At 39.5% G+C, this 13,260-nt stretch overlaps 3 protein-coding genes across 3 annotated transcripts; 1 reads left to right on the forward strand and 2 right to left on the reverse strand.

The window, feature by feature from the left end:
* Positions 1–83: 83 nt before the first annotated feature.
* LOC135696981 (transforming growth factor beta regulator 1) lies at positions 84–1,524 on the reverse strand. The gene is made up of 2 exons (XM_065216524.1): positions 1,187–1,524; positions 84–1,104 (listed from the first exon to the last, which is right to left on the reverse strand). The coding sequence occupies exons 1-2, from the start codon at positions 1,424–1,426 to the stop codon at positions 181–183; spliced, it is 1,164 nt and encodes a 387-aa protein (XP_065072596.1). The 5' UTR covers positions 1,427–1,524; the 3' UTR covers positions 84–180.
* A 6,297-nt stretch (positions 1,525–7,821) lies between these two features.
* On the forward strand, positions 7,822–9,153 carry LOC135696983 (coiled-coil domain-containing protein 97). Its single transcript, XM_065216525.1, has 2 exons — positions 7,822–7,890; positions 7,963–9,153. Exon 2 carries the CDS (start codon positions 7,976–7,978, stop codon positions 9,134–9,136), a length of 1,161 nt encoding a protein of 386 aa, XP_065072597.1. The 5' UTR covers positions 7,822–7,890; positions 7,963–7,975; the 3' UTR covers positions 9,137–9,153.
* Positions 9,154–9,625: 472 nt separating this feature from the next.
* Positions 9,626–11,591, reverse strand: LOC135696984 (uncharacterized). Its single transcript, XM_065216526.1, has 4 exons — positions 11,475–11,591; positions 11,193–11,340; positions 10,088–10,391; positions 9,626–10,030 (listed from the first exon to the last, which is right to left on the reverse strand). Exons 1-4 carry the CDS (start codon positions 11,487–11,489, stop codon positions 9,688–9,690), a joined length of 810 nt encoding a protein of 269 aa, XP_065072598.1. The 5' UTR covers positions 11,490–11,591; the 3' UTR covers positions 9,626–9,687.
* Positions 11,592–13,260: the final 1,669 nt, after the last annotated feature.

The raw sequence follows: 13,260 nt of genomic DNA on the forward strand, positions 1-13,260 counted from the left end.
GAAAGAATTTTATGATCAATCGAAATATTTGAATGCTGTGATCACCGTCAGTTATGATTATCCCAGAGCATAGAAACCACACCATATTTCATACATAAAAGTCTTCTCTTTATTCACTCGCATACGCTCGTCAATACATTCAACTCAGATTATATCAGTTAGCTAATCGCCATGGCATCCCTAAGATAAACTGAACGAATTCCCATCGGAATGGTCCAGTAGCTCGTCCGGCGGTTCCTCCTTGATCTCCGGCATCGTATGGTACGCCGAAATCGTTATGTGCCTCTGCAGTGCGTCATAGTTCAACGTCGGATCGTTCTCCTTGTCCATGTTGGCGAAATTTTCCTTCTTGATGCCCTTGTAGTTGACGCATCGTTTCGAGCTGGGAAAACTTTGCAGCAAACTGCATATGGTCGGGTGCGACAACCCGAAGAACCAATCCCCGGACGGCCTCCCGTCGATGTTGCGGCAATCGAGCGACGCATTGATACACTGAAGCAGGGTAGAGTGGCACGCATCGGTCGAGTTCCCCGTTATGGTGAGCTCGGTATCGTTTTCCGGAATAATTTCAAACCGTGGAGAATCGCCATTGTTCAGGACACGGCACGTGTAAATGCATTTCTTCAAGGGATCCTTCAGGTGACCGTAAGGGCGGGTAACCGTATAGCCTGATGGATAGATCGTATATTCGGTATTGTACCTGGGTCGATCGGCCACAATTTCACCTAGATTATAAATAGTGAATCCGGCCACTGTCATTGGGTAAGTCGGATGGCCTAATTGGCTCAGTGACATATTCTTCTTGGCGGAACTCTTATCGGTAGCGGTTGCACTAGCATTGGCCCTACCTTTTCTAGTTTGACCCTTTCCTTTGGTCGCTGAATCGGCAGCACTACCATCGGTTACAGTTCGCTTTTTGTACTGTCGTTTTGGAGGTAAGCTATTGGCTATCAATTCATTCAATTTACTACATGGCCTTCCCATTTGCGTCTCCATATCATTCTCGTGTTCCAGCAGCTTTTTCAGCAGATACCGTCGCTCCTCTTTCACCAGCAAAATATTCTCCTGGATCTGGGCAACGTGATCACAGAGCGCAGCATTTTCCTGAAATTTGAAATATAATTACACTTTCCAATACGCCCTTCTGCACGGACAGTGAAGCTACCCAAGCGCACACGCTACTTACAAAGACGAGATTCTTCATGATCCGCTTGAGCCTACGGTACTTCCGTCGATATTTTTCGTTAACCGCCGGGTTTGGGGCCGCGGGAAATGAGAAGGAGTTCTGCATCGCGCCTATCAGCAGGTGAAGTAGCTGGTTTTCCTCCAGCCGTTGCGATCGATGGAAATTTTTCTGCACTCGCAGCAAGCCAGCAGCATATACGTAATCGCGTCGATTTGCTGCCACAAGCGTGAGGTTTTTCATTCAAGAAAAAATATGCGATAAATATGCCCTCAAAAGCAAACGCGGAGTTGTATTAAAACGCTCACCACTCGCCTTTTTTGCTTATATTGCTCATCCAGATGTGGGCAACACACGCACACCGTCACAAGGATGGACTGCTTTTGGGCCAGACGAGCGGCGGGGGAATGATGCGGGGGTGTTTGTTGTGACTTTTCTTGTTGTCGAGTTGACGGGAAGAAGTGTCACGCCGGCTGATGGATTCGGCCATGTTGTCCTACTGGAAAATAGCACAACGATATAAATTGTGCGCTACCTTACACGAAAAAAAAACCTAACTACACTCAAAGATAAATTAAATCATAAAAGCTTAAAAAGTATGCAGTTTCCCGCTTCACCTTATTGAGTCCGAGCCATGATTACTTCGGCAATAGTCATGCATGATTAAAATCGAAATAATCTTTCCAGTATTAAATTTAATTCTTTTTGAATACTGATGTATAATCAAAAAAGATTAAAATTCAATCAAAAATTATTAAAATAGAATCTAAAATGATTAAAATTTATTCAAAAAAAGATAATCTACAATCTAATCAACCATGATTAAACTGGGATTAATATCAGATGCTTATGTTTTAATCATTCGATATGATTAAACTGAGTTTAATGTCAAATTGATTAAATTTCAAGCAAAATGGGAATAGTTCAATTTATCAGTGTACCTTTTCCCACATCGAAGCTGGCCCACGTGGAGAATAGATTAACTATGCAAGTGATGATGGTTTTGAAATTTTGAACGGTAAGGTATTGGCAAATTAAAGTTGATACTCGTGGAGAGTAGAAGAACTATGAAAGTGATGATGGATTCACTGTGAGGTATACGAGTTCAATCTTAAAATGCTTATATTTTGCAAATGGAGCATTTTATTCAAATCTGGTTAATGCTACACACTTAAATTTTTTCGCCGAGATTCCAACAGCCAGGTAGTTCTGCAATTTATTCTGCTGAGATTCAGTAAAACAATTGCCGAGACTCAGCTAACAAATAACATTTTGCTGAGATATCAGCTAACAAACTGATATTGTGCAGAGATATCAGCAAAAGTAAATGCAGAGGTAATCGGCTGTTGGAGATTTTACCGAGCTAGATTAAGTGTGTACGTTAGTAGAAAACTTAAGGACTACTCAATAGACAAATAATATAGAAAAAATAATTTCTTTTCAGATTTTCAGGTGTATACATAGATTTCAGCTATTCTACCACTGTAGCAGCAACCAGATTTAAATAAAATCAGGCATAATATTTGATAACGGCACAAAAGCATTTGTAAACAAACTTTCTAAGGCCCTTTACACGCGAACCAAAGTACGCCCACGTGAACCAACAACATCATCGGATAGGAGCAACTATCACCTGTCCGGAAGTGGTATTGGTTTGCGTGGGTGTACTTTGGTTCGCGTGTAAAAGGCCTTAGAAAGTTTGTTTACAAATGCTTTTGTGCCGTTATCAAAGGTTATGCCTGAAATGCTCCATTTGCAAAATAAAAGCATTTTAATATTGCACTCGTATACTTCCCCGTGGAAAATTTTGAAACCGTCATCACTTTCATAGTTCTTCTATTCTTCACGAGTGCCAATTTTGATTTGTAAATACTAGTGCGATCTTAAATTGCATTTATTTTGCAATCAAATTATTTTAGTAAAATCTTTATTTTTTTTATAAAATAATTATTTCCCGACACTCAAGCAACATTGAAATTATTCAATAGTGTATACATTTTATTTATTTTTTCTTCTTTTTCTTCTTCAAGGGAATACACTTTTTAAATGCACCACCGATGTGCAGGGTGCCAGGCGAGATCGATAGAAAACGTCAACCAAACCGTTTGTTTCTGAATAAGGATTTTTGCATTGAACATCTTGCCAATTTTCATCGGTAATTGTCTTTTTTTTACGATTTTCCACAGATCTGAACTGATTTGTACCTAAACTATTCACACACAAGAACCCGCATAAATGCGAACCATTGCTTGACCTTACCGAAAAAGTTTAAAAATTGTTTATAATCCCTGCTTAACCTTAACTGACGTTTTTGTGATAAAATTTTAACCTTATGTAGGGGAAATGACTCTAATGGTAGCCTATGGCCCACGCACATAAGATCCGGATCGGACGCGTTGCGGCAAAGTGACAGCTAAATCTATTGTTTAACTGTCGAATTTACGTCAACGCAACGCAAACGGATCTAATGTGGGAGGCCCTTAAGATTGGGCTCATCGCTAAAAATCTGCTAATTATCAATTTTATCTAGATGAACGCGTGAGTGGGCTGGTACTAATGGATATTTTTGGTCGCTATTGAAAATTTAGTCGATTGCAAAATTTATGCATGGGCCCAAATTAGGGGAATTTAGGCCGACATTACGTCCATTTCCCCTATTATAGTTTTTTTGGAAGTGAACCTTGCAAATAATGGATTGTTAAGAACCATTAGCATTAAAAATTCTTGTTTTCTCTATACATTTTCGGAAAGAGAAGTATATAAGAACCACAGACAAACATACATAACACATTGAATATTTCTCACTGTAAAACATCGTCGCTAAAACATTATCTCCATCTGTTGAGTACACTCCCGCATAAACGCGAACCATAAATTGACCTTACCTAAAATGGTTAAAAATTGTTTATAATCCCTGCTAAACTTTAACTGAAATGGTTATGGAACTTTACATGAACGTTTAATGATAAAGTTTCAACCTTATGTATTATGGTTTTTTGGAACTGGACCTTACAAATAATGGGTTGTTAAGAACCATTACCATTCCAAATTCTTGTTTTCTCCATACATTTTCAGAAAGAGAACTATATAAGAACGTTTTACTTATGATTTGAGAACATTAATGGTAATGGTTATGGTAGTCAGTAAGGTCCACGAATGGTTTTGTAACATCGATCAACTTTATGTGGAATATATCGCGAATTGGTTGCCTGTAATTTACTGATTACCAATTCACGATATATTCCACGTAAAGTTGAGCGATAATACAAAACCATTAATGGACCTTACTGACTACCATAACCATTACCATTAATGTTCTCAAATCATGAGTAAAAACGTTCTTATATAGTTCTCTTTCTGAAAATGTATGGAGAAAACAAGAATTTGGAATGGTAATGGTTCTTAACAACCCATTATTTGTAAGGTCCAGTTCCAAAAAACCATAATACATAAGGTTGAAACTTTATCATTAAACGTTCATGTAAAGTTCCATAACCATTTCAGTTAAAGTTTAGCAGGGATTATAAACAATTTTTAACCATTTTAGGTAAGGTCAATTTATGGTTCGCGTTTATGCGGGCTGTGGTGGGCACTACGCTGAACAGATTTTTTTTTTTTTTCCTTTAGTTTGTTTTTTCCGTCGATCTTGTTTTCCGTGCTGAGCACCAATGCTACCGACACCAGAGAGGCAGCTCCCACACCTGGACCCTACCTATCGACCCATCAACTCATGAACCGGGGACCAACGGCTTTACTTCCCATCCGAAGGAAGGCGTGATCAGAGATGTTATGCCTCAGAACATCCCGGCGGCGCCGACTGGGATTGTACCCAGGCTTGCTGGGGTGAGAGGCCAACGCTGAACAGATGGCGGTAGTGTGTAAACGTCAAACGCAAGGGAATTGACTATGCGCACCATAGGTGGCGGTACTACCAACTACGATACTTTTAAATTGTTCGTTAAATGCTTGTTCGATGAACAACTTGCGAGTGTTATGTCTGTTTTCTCTGTGTAAGAACCTTTTTACTTATGGTTTGAGAATTTTAATGATAATGGTTATGGTTGTCCTCGTGGTAGTCAGTAACGAGGTCAGTGAGGTCCATGGATGGTTTTGTATTGTCGGTCAACTTTAGGTGGAATATATCGTTAATTGGTAATCATTAATTAACAGGCTACCAATTCACGATACATTCCACGTTAAGTTGACAGACAATACAAACCCATCCATGGACCTTACCGCACCGTCAATAAATGCCAAAAAATTATTACACATATCCCCCCAAACTAGACAAATAAGCGCGTTTTCACTTATTAAAAAGTGTGATAAAAGCGAGGATAAAAATGCACGTATATGTCAAATCGTTTTGTTTTCTTTTGTTATTCCTTATGGAGCAAGAAATAAGTGCTCCGAAGACAACAAAACGATTTGACGTAAACGAGCACTTTTATCACACTTTTTGCATTTTTTTAGCAGTCCAGTCAACCGGTGAACACTCGTGTTTATTTCAGTTACCGTGGGGACGTAATTTGTGATTAGCCCGGTCCCTTTCAAATTGTATCATTATTTATATACGGTCCTTATATTTGAAATGACGTTTCACATTCATCTAGTGATGGCCGATTTTCATTCGAATAATTGACGAACCGAAAAGTAAAATATTTGTAGTCGGTTATATCATGCCGATATAAGCATTAACATCGCCAGAGGATCATCACCGATCGTTTCAAACATGTGCTGCACTCTCATTTCTGGAAAAAATGGCAGCACAACGAACAAAAAATAATCGATTAGTTGTTAATCGAGTAGGGGAAAAGTTGGCTTCGGCAATACCTTAACCTATTATCGTCAGGGGGTAAACAAAGTCTTAGAGCACTCAAATTTGGTCAATAGTTGCTCTGAAACACAATGTATCTACATGCCAAAATTGAGCTCTCAAGAACGTTGTTTACCCCTGACGATAATAGGTTAAGGTATTGCCGAAGCCAACTTTTCCCCTAATTAAAAAATGGGACATCTCTGATTTTGGTGTGTTTGTTTTGATAAAAATGAGCGCAAAATATCATCTCTATCCGGGGGGTGGCAGCAAAACTACAAAATTACCTTGAATACGGAGGGTATTCATTGGATGTAAGGGACCGTGAAAGAGGGCACTAAAATAGAAAGTTTGTCTTCCGACAGTTTCATCTTAGTATTCATCTTTGGTCCAGTTTCAGTTGCAACTAGAAATACTCAGAGGGAGAGATAGGCGGAGAGAATGTTTTGAGCCAAATAAACTGTCAAAATCTGAGCCAATCGAACATTCCTATTAGAATTATTCGGAGGATTTCTAATTCGTACTAGATTAAATTTGAGAGTATTGCAATCGAACAGAAATTCAATCACCTTTATGTTTCGTGTGCTTCTCAAAGTCATCTAGTTATTTGAATCAAAACAATATTCTAACTCTATTGATTATGTGATCTTCTTCTTCTTCTGCGCATTTCAAGCTTATTGCATATCGCATATTAGCTTATTGTGTGCTCTCAACTTAGTGTTCTAGATGCACTTCCACAGTTATTAATTGAGAGCTTTCGATGCCTGTACCATTTTTGCATTGGTATAATTGTGTGGCAAGTCCAATCATACTTCTATGCCCAGGGAAGTCGAGACATTTTCCAGCCTGAAAAATTCCTAGACCGGCCCGGGAATCGAACCCAGCCACCTCCAGCATGGTGTTGCTTTGTAGCTGCGCCTTTACCGGCTGAGCTAAGGGAGGCCTCCATATTTGATCTTAGTTGGTCAACTAATAGCACAAAGAAATGTGCAAAATATTGCGATGCACTCAGTTATTATTTTGCACGTAAATCGAATCAAAAGTAAAAGTCATGTGTGCAAATCCCTGCTGCCGAATTGCATTTTGTTTTCTCCGCCCTTCTCTCCTTCTGAGTATTTCTAGTTGCAACAGGTTGCAACTAGAGTCGGTGTATAATGAGTCACGCCAAGAGTGAAGCCAAGTCTACCTATTGAACTGTCAAACCGGCTACCTATCGTGCAAAGAAAACAAACATTACGATGCTATGAAAGGTCCACGAAAGGTAATGCAATAAAATATAAAATATATTTGAAAAAATTATCATAATCACGCACTGAGCATAAAATTGTCATGGGATAAGTTTGGTAATGATCAGTAATGAGAATTTCTTCTATTTTTTGATAAGATAATTTGACAAAATTACTGATATAAGGATTTACTACAGCCGCTATTTTTTTTTCTCGCTAGAAGTCATTTGAAGTTGATGTAAAAGTCCTCTGTTGCCAAGTGAAAAGAAAGGGAATCTTTCGAAAACCGTGATCCCTAATAAACAAATACCATAAACGAACTGTATCCCGGATGGGTAAACTATCTCACAAATGGTCTGGATGATACCCCAAACACGTCGTTAAGCTCTCTTTTATGGTTATTTTTATTAGGGATGCGAGTTCAACTGAACACCGACTCTAGTTGCAACCAACAATATTTGTTTGAAAATTTATTTGAGTGTACGTGTACAAAATTAAAACAGCTTGTTTCCAGTGTGTATCGCTTATCCCGAAAAAGGCTAACATGGCGCACGTCGTCAATCTGCTTTGTAAACACATCACGGGCTCACGTATGTGCAGTTTAAAAGTTATAATAACAGATTGTGATAAAATTCTAGATTTTCTACATTTAATGATTTCTTTTCATGGTAGTTTAATGTTCGAGTTAGTTTAAAGTTGTCTCAGTGCGTTAATGATAAAACCAATGAATCCCTTTTCAGATCGTGTTGATAAATGACCATGCAAGATCCCATAACAAACGGCGACACACCAGCGTCGGCGCCCGTCCAGGACGCTCTGGAACCGGTGTTGGAAGCCGACCTGATTGATCACATTTGCCGTGATCCGAAGGTGTTCTACAAAAGCCAACAAATCAATGATCCCGAACTTACAACCGGCGAAAAGTTGCAAATCGTGAAACAGGTCCTGGAAAAAAGCCACACAACTTTCCTTGCTCGGTTTGGGAATTTTATCAAAGAGAATCACTTACGGTTCTTCGAGCAAGAGCAGCAAACAAGTTGCTACAGTCCGGACGAACGGTATGAAGTGGACTACTATTTGAGCAAGATTCGAAAATCTCACCACGGAGGTAGAGAGCAGGAAGTTCGCAATCGACGGTACGCCGCATTGAAACAGCTGGTCCACGAGGGCAATTATTTCAAAGAAACGGAAATGATGCAAAGGGAGCCCCTGTTGTATGACCAATTGGTGGGACAGTATTTGACTGAGCAGGAGAAGAAAGCGCGGGACGCTGCCGGAACGAAAAACGATAGCTTGGTAGCGATACTGTTCAACGGGATGGATAAGGAAAACACTGAGTCGTTGAAAAAAGAACAGGAGAGTGAGGAAAAGCAACAGGATGAACCAGATGAGGATGAGCACAGCTACAAGGAGAAGCCGCCGGATTCGCCTGGATTTTCCAGAGCTCAGTGGGGAAACTTTGACCTGGAAGAAGAGGAACGGCAGAAGAACGTGCAGCAGGAAAGGGAAGCCAAGCAACGGAATAAGAAATTTTCCATTCCAGTCAATTTGATGACTGCGGGCGAGCGAGATTTGCTACGGGACGAGTTCCTGGGGACTATGTATTCGAAATTTATTTCCGGCGAAGATGCTGAATTTGATTACTCCAAGGTTGACGAAAGCATGGAGTACGATAATTTGGACATTTTGGAACAGGATGAACAGGAGAGGTATTTCGATACGGAGGACTCGAGAGATGGCGTTTTGAGGAACGAGGACGACGACGGTGGCGAAATGCAGCAGGACGATAGTGAGGAGGATGATCTGGATGTCTATATGAGGCATTTAAATCAACATTTGGAAAATCAAAAAAACATGGACCATATGAACAACCAGATGAGGGATGTCAACTGTCAGTATGATAGTGATGAATAAAGTTGTGGGTTCTCAAATAGGTATATGAATGTTGTTTTTCAATAAATAGATGGCAAATACTCACTTCCGATAAAACACGTTTTTCGGAATTATGAGATCATGTTTTGAGCATATTTTGTAGTTACAAGAAGATGTTGCAAATTATGTGTTTGACACATAAAACCTGCCCATTTCGCTTCCTGATAGACGCAACCAGCGATTTTAACAGTTATCACTCCTCACTTCATAAAATCGCTGATTGTGACTCTTAGAAAACAAAATGAACAGGTTTTATTTGTCAAACACATAATTTGCAAACTCTTCTTATAACTTACAAGAAAAACATGTGATCAAAACATCTTTTAATTTAATGATTTCAAATCATATTTTTATGCAAAATGAGCATTTACAACCTTCCTATAAGGGAAATGTTCGGATTAAAGAATTATCCAATTCGAATTCATGGATTTGGTACCAGAAGAAAATCAGAATACAGATACTAGCTATAAATGTTAAATGTACTTACAGGTTAAGAATTGCTGTACATTCCACGGAATAACAGTAATTTCAGTTCAGGTCAAACTCATCGTAAACCCGTACGGATTTGCACCGTACTGGGAGGAGGAATCATCCAAGTCCAGCGGTTCCAACTTGACCTTCTTGGCCGAGTTGGGATCTTCCACTTGGTTTGCGTTGGGATTGCACATGGCCGTTAGATGGCGGTTCATGTGGGATACAATGTTTGCCAGCACCCAATGGCCGGTTCGATCCTGCGAAACACGCAGCTTCTTCTCCATTTGACACAGTGGACACGTGACGTGCCCGACCAAATTACCGTCCTCACCGATTTCGACTGCAACCTGCACCGCGCTCACCATGTTGCAGAATTCCACATTCGTCGGTGAGCCATCGCAGCTAGATGAAAGAGAAGATGTCAAAACATGAGTATTAAAATAGGGACATGATAAATACCGATTGAAGTAGAACGTATGGATTCGCTCGGCCAGCAAGCGAGCCTGTTCCTCGAGGGTGCCGCCGCCTGCTTCGGTGGCGGTGGGGGCCACTTCCTTCCGTCGGCGGTCTCTCATTCGAGACAATTCATCAAGCTTCATGTAACTACCGATGCCTTTCTGGCGAAGATAGACGCCCATCATTTTGATTTGCTGCGCCTCGCCGCTCAGGATGTGGAAGTTTTGCGGATTGCGGTAAAATTTACCGAAATACTTTTTCATTTGCTCCTCATCGCTAGCCGGAATGCGAAGGATTTGGGGAATTTCTGTAAGAATTAGGAACAGAGGATATCATCTGAACCATTCTATGCCTTAAATGGTACTGCCATTTGAGTTATTGTTGGTGGATAGTGGCCAAAATTCAGATAATTTGCATGGTTGTATGTAGTCTTGTAACGTTTTAATAAACTTATCCTGGAAATTTGAGATGGCGATAAACCTTTTGACTGAATATTTATCACAAGACAAGAAACTTGATTTAAGAATATAGGAAAATCTGCAAAATTGTTGCAACCAAATCAAAGAATCAAAAAGGCCAACATATTAATTGCATTGATGAACTAGTAAATTCATTGTATAAACAAATATGAAAAAAGTTACTTTTTTAAATCTAAAAAATAGACAAATTTGAATACATTGAACTATATTAACCCTAGGGAGCTAGAGAAGACATTAAATAGCTAGGACAGACAAAATGTTGATGTATTTATTGCGATTATTACATATACAAAAGATTGTAACCTTAGGGTGACGATCTTGCCCCGTTCTACCCTCTACCTTTTAATCTAAACTAGGGACAAGAAGGTCACCCGGGGTGAGAGTACCACCCTAAATATATTTTGAAAAAGAATACATTTTTAATGCTACCTCCCGATAAATCTATGGCATGGTATTCCTATGAAGTATTCTATTATATATATATTCAATATATATTATATACTACCTGTATATTCAATTAATTAATCATTTCAGTAACGTCATGATTATTTGAACTACCAAACATAAAGAAGCCATTCTGTCCAAAACCTCGAACATTTCTCATTTCCCCCGTCATACCCTATACTCACCTTTCGCTTCCCGCTCGATAATTTTCAACCTCTCATCATTGATCGCTTCTAGAGCGCAATTCGCGGAATAGCCGCAAAATTCCAATATGTTTATAATATGCTCCGGAATAAGTCCAACATCCCGTTGGATTAGCATCCAGAATCGTTCCTGTCGGAAACAAAATAGCAATACAACTTCAGCGCCATCTCGTCAATCAAAAACAAGATTCTTGCTCCGAAAGCAAAAAACACGCAACAATAACAAACATTCGGAGAGCTTTTTCACACTTAATCCGCTCCTACCTTCACCAGTTCCATCTCGAGCGAACGATTTTCCACCACCGACTGCTGTGGGGTTGCAATTTCGTTCGACTTTTCCGTACAAAATTTTCACTGGTAAAATTTCTGCTCCAAAATATATTCGCCATTAATCAAGTGTTTTGCTGTTTTTGACATCTAGCACGAGACTGAAACCTATACATGCCTATCTATCGTAACATTTTTTCATACAATCTGCAACACATTGACGGTGTTTGGCGGCACATTCTCAGGCATTGGAGAAATTTGGAAACGCTTGGAAAATGTTCGTTCCATATCTGAGCGTGAGCTTTTGGAGCAAGCGTTTGTCAATGCAAGCAGGGGGTGGTCTGGTGCGAGCTTTCGTGACGTACAGAGAGGTACCGTTGTTTGCGGATGGAATTTTTCTGGATTTCTTAATACCAAGTCGCAAGTCGAAACGGCAAAATTTTTTATACAAAAAACGCATCGTTTTGACTTGCACAACAAGGCCCTTGGTTTTTGGTAATATAGGTACACGGCGAATGAGAATGACCCAAATTTGAGTTTAGTTAACTTATAAGTCACATAAAGTGCAGGAACTCAACGATGAGTAAATTTGCCTTATGTATTTCCAGATTTGTCCAGGAAAAACTACCCGGATATGAGAAAAAAAAAAGATTGGATTCACTCAGTCTATATTAATACTACTCCTAGAATGAGTAAGGTTGTCGTCAACTTTTCTCATTTTCCGGCAGATTTTTGAGGTTTTCCACAGGAAACCAGAGACAAATTTACTTTTTGGCGATTATGAGTGAACTAAACTCAAATTTTTGGTCGTTCTATTCGGCCGTGTACCATTTATGGTCAGAATTCTTACTATCAAAGATCAGGCAGCTAGGAATTGGCAGCTGTACGAACGTTTCTCTGTGTAAGAGGTACCGTTGTTTGCGGATGGAGTTGTAGCTGGTATCCCCTTTTCCCAATTCCTAGCTGCCTGATCTTTCGTAGTAAGAAAACTGACCACAAATGGAACCTTTATTACCAAAAGCAGGTATCAAGAAATCCACACGGCGAATGAGAACGGCTCAAATTTGTGTTTAGTTCACTCATAATCGCCAGAAGTGCAGGAACTCAGCGATGAGTTAATTTGCCTCATGTATTCCCAATTTGAGAAAAGTAAAGATTGGATTCACTCAGTCTACTGGTACTACTCCGAGACTGAACAAAATTTTCGTCAAGTTCCTGCACTTTTGGCGATTATGAGTGAACTAAGCTCAAATTGGAGTCGTTCTCATTCGCCGTGTAGGAAAAAAAAATACCGGCTACAGCTACATCCGCAAACAACCCAACAAACAATTGAGAGCTCTTATAAAACACCTGAGTTGATCAAACGTTGAATAATAGCTTCCAGAGTTGAACAAGAATGTAGTTGTATTGCCATTTGATTAAAAGTTTTAAAAGCTGTTGGAGCACTCTTAAATGATTGTTTACGTTCGGTTTAACTATATGCTTTATAAGACCTACGATAACTTTTATAGCACCTTAGTTAAACTGATTCACAAGAGCTATACAGAACGTGAAATAAACGCATCAAAACAAACAATTGGGAGCTCTTATAAAACACCTGAGTTGATCAAACGTTGAATAATAGCTTCCAGAGTTGAACAAGAATGTAGTTGTATTGCCATTTGGTTAAAAGCTTCAAAAACTGCTTGGAGCACTCTTAAATGATTGTTTACGTTCGGTTAAACTGTTTGACAGGAGCCATATAGGATGTGGAATAAACGCATCAAAACAAACCATTGGGAGC

This window comes from Ochlerotatus camptorhynchus, unplaced genomic scaffold, assembly GCF_037179485.1.
Source record: "Ochlerotatus camptorhynchus isolate MF236.1 unplaced genomic scaffold, CSIRO-AGI_Acam_v1.1 ptg000064l, whole genome shotgun sequence".
NCBI classification, from domain to species: Eukaryota; Metazoa; Arthropoda; class Insecta; order Diptera; family Culicidae; genus Ochlerotatus; species Ochlerotatus camptorhynchus.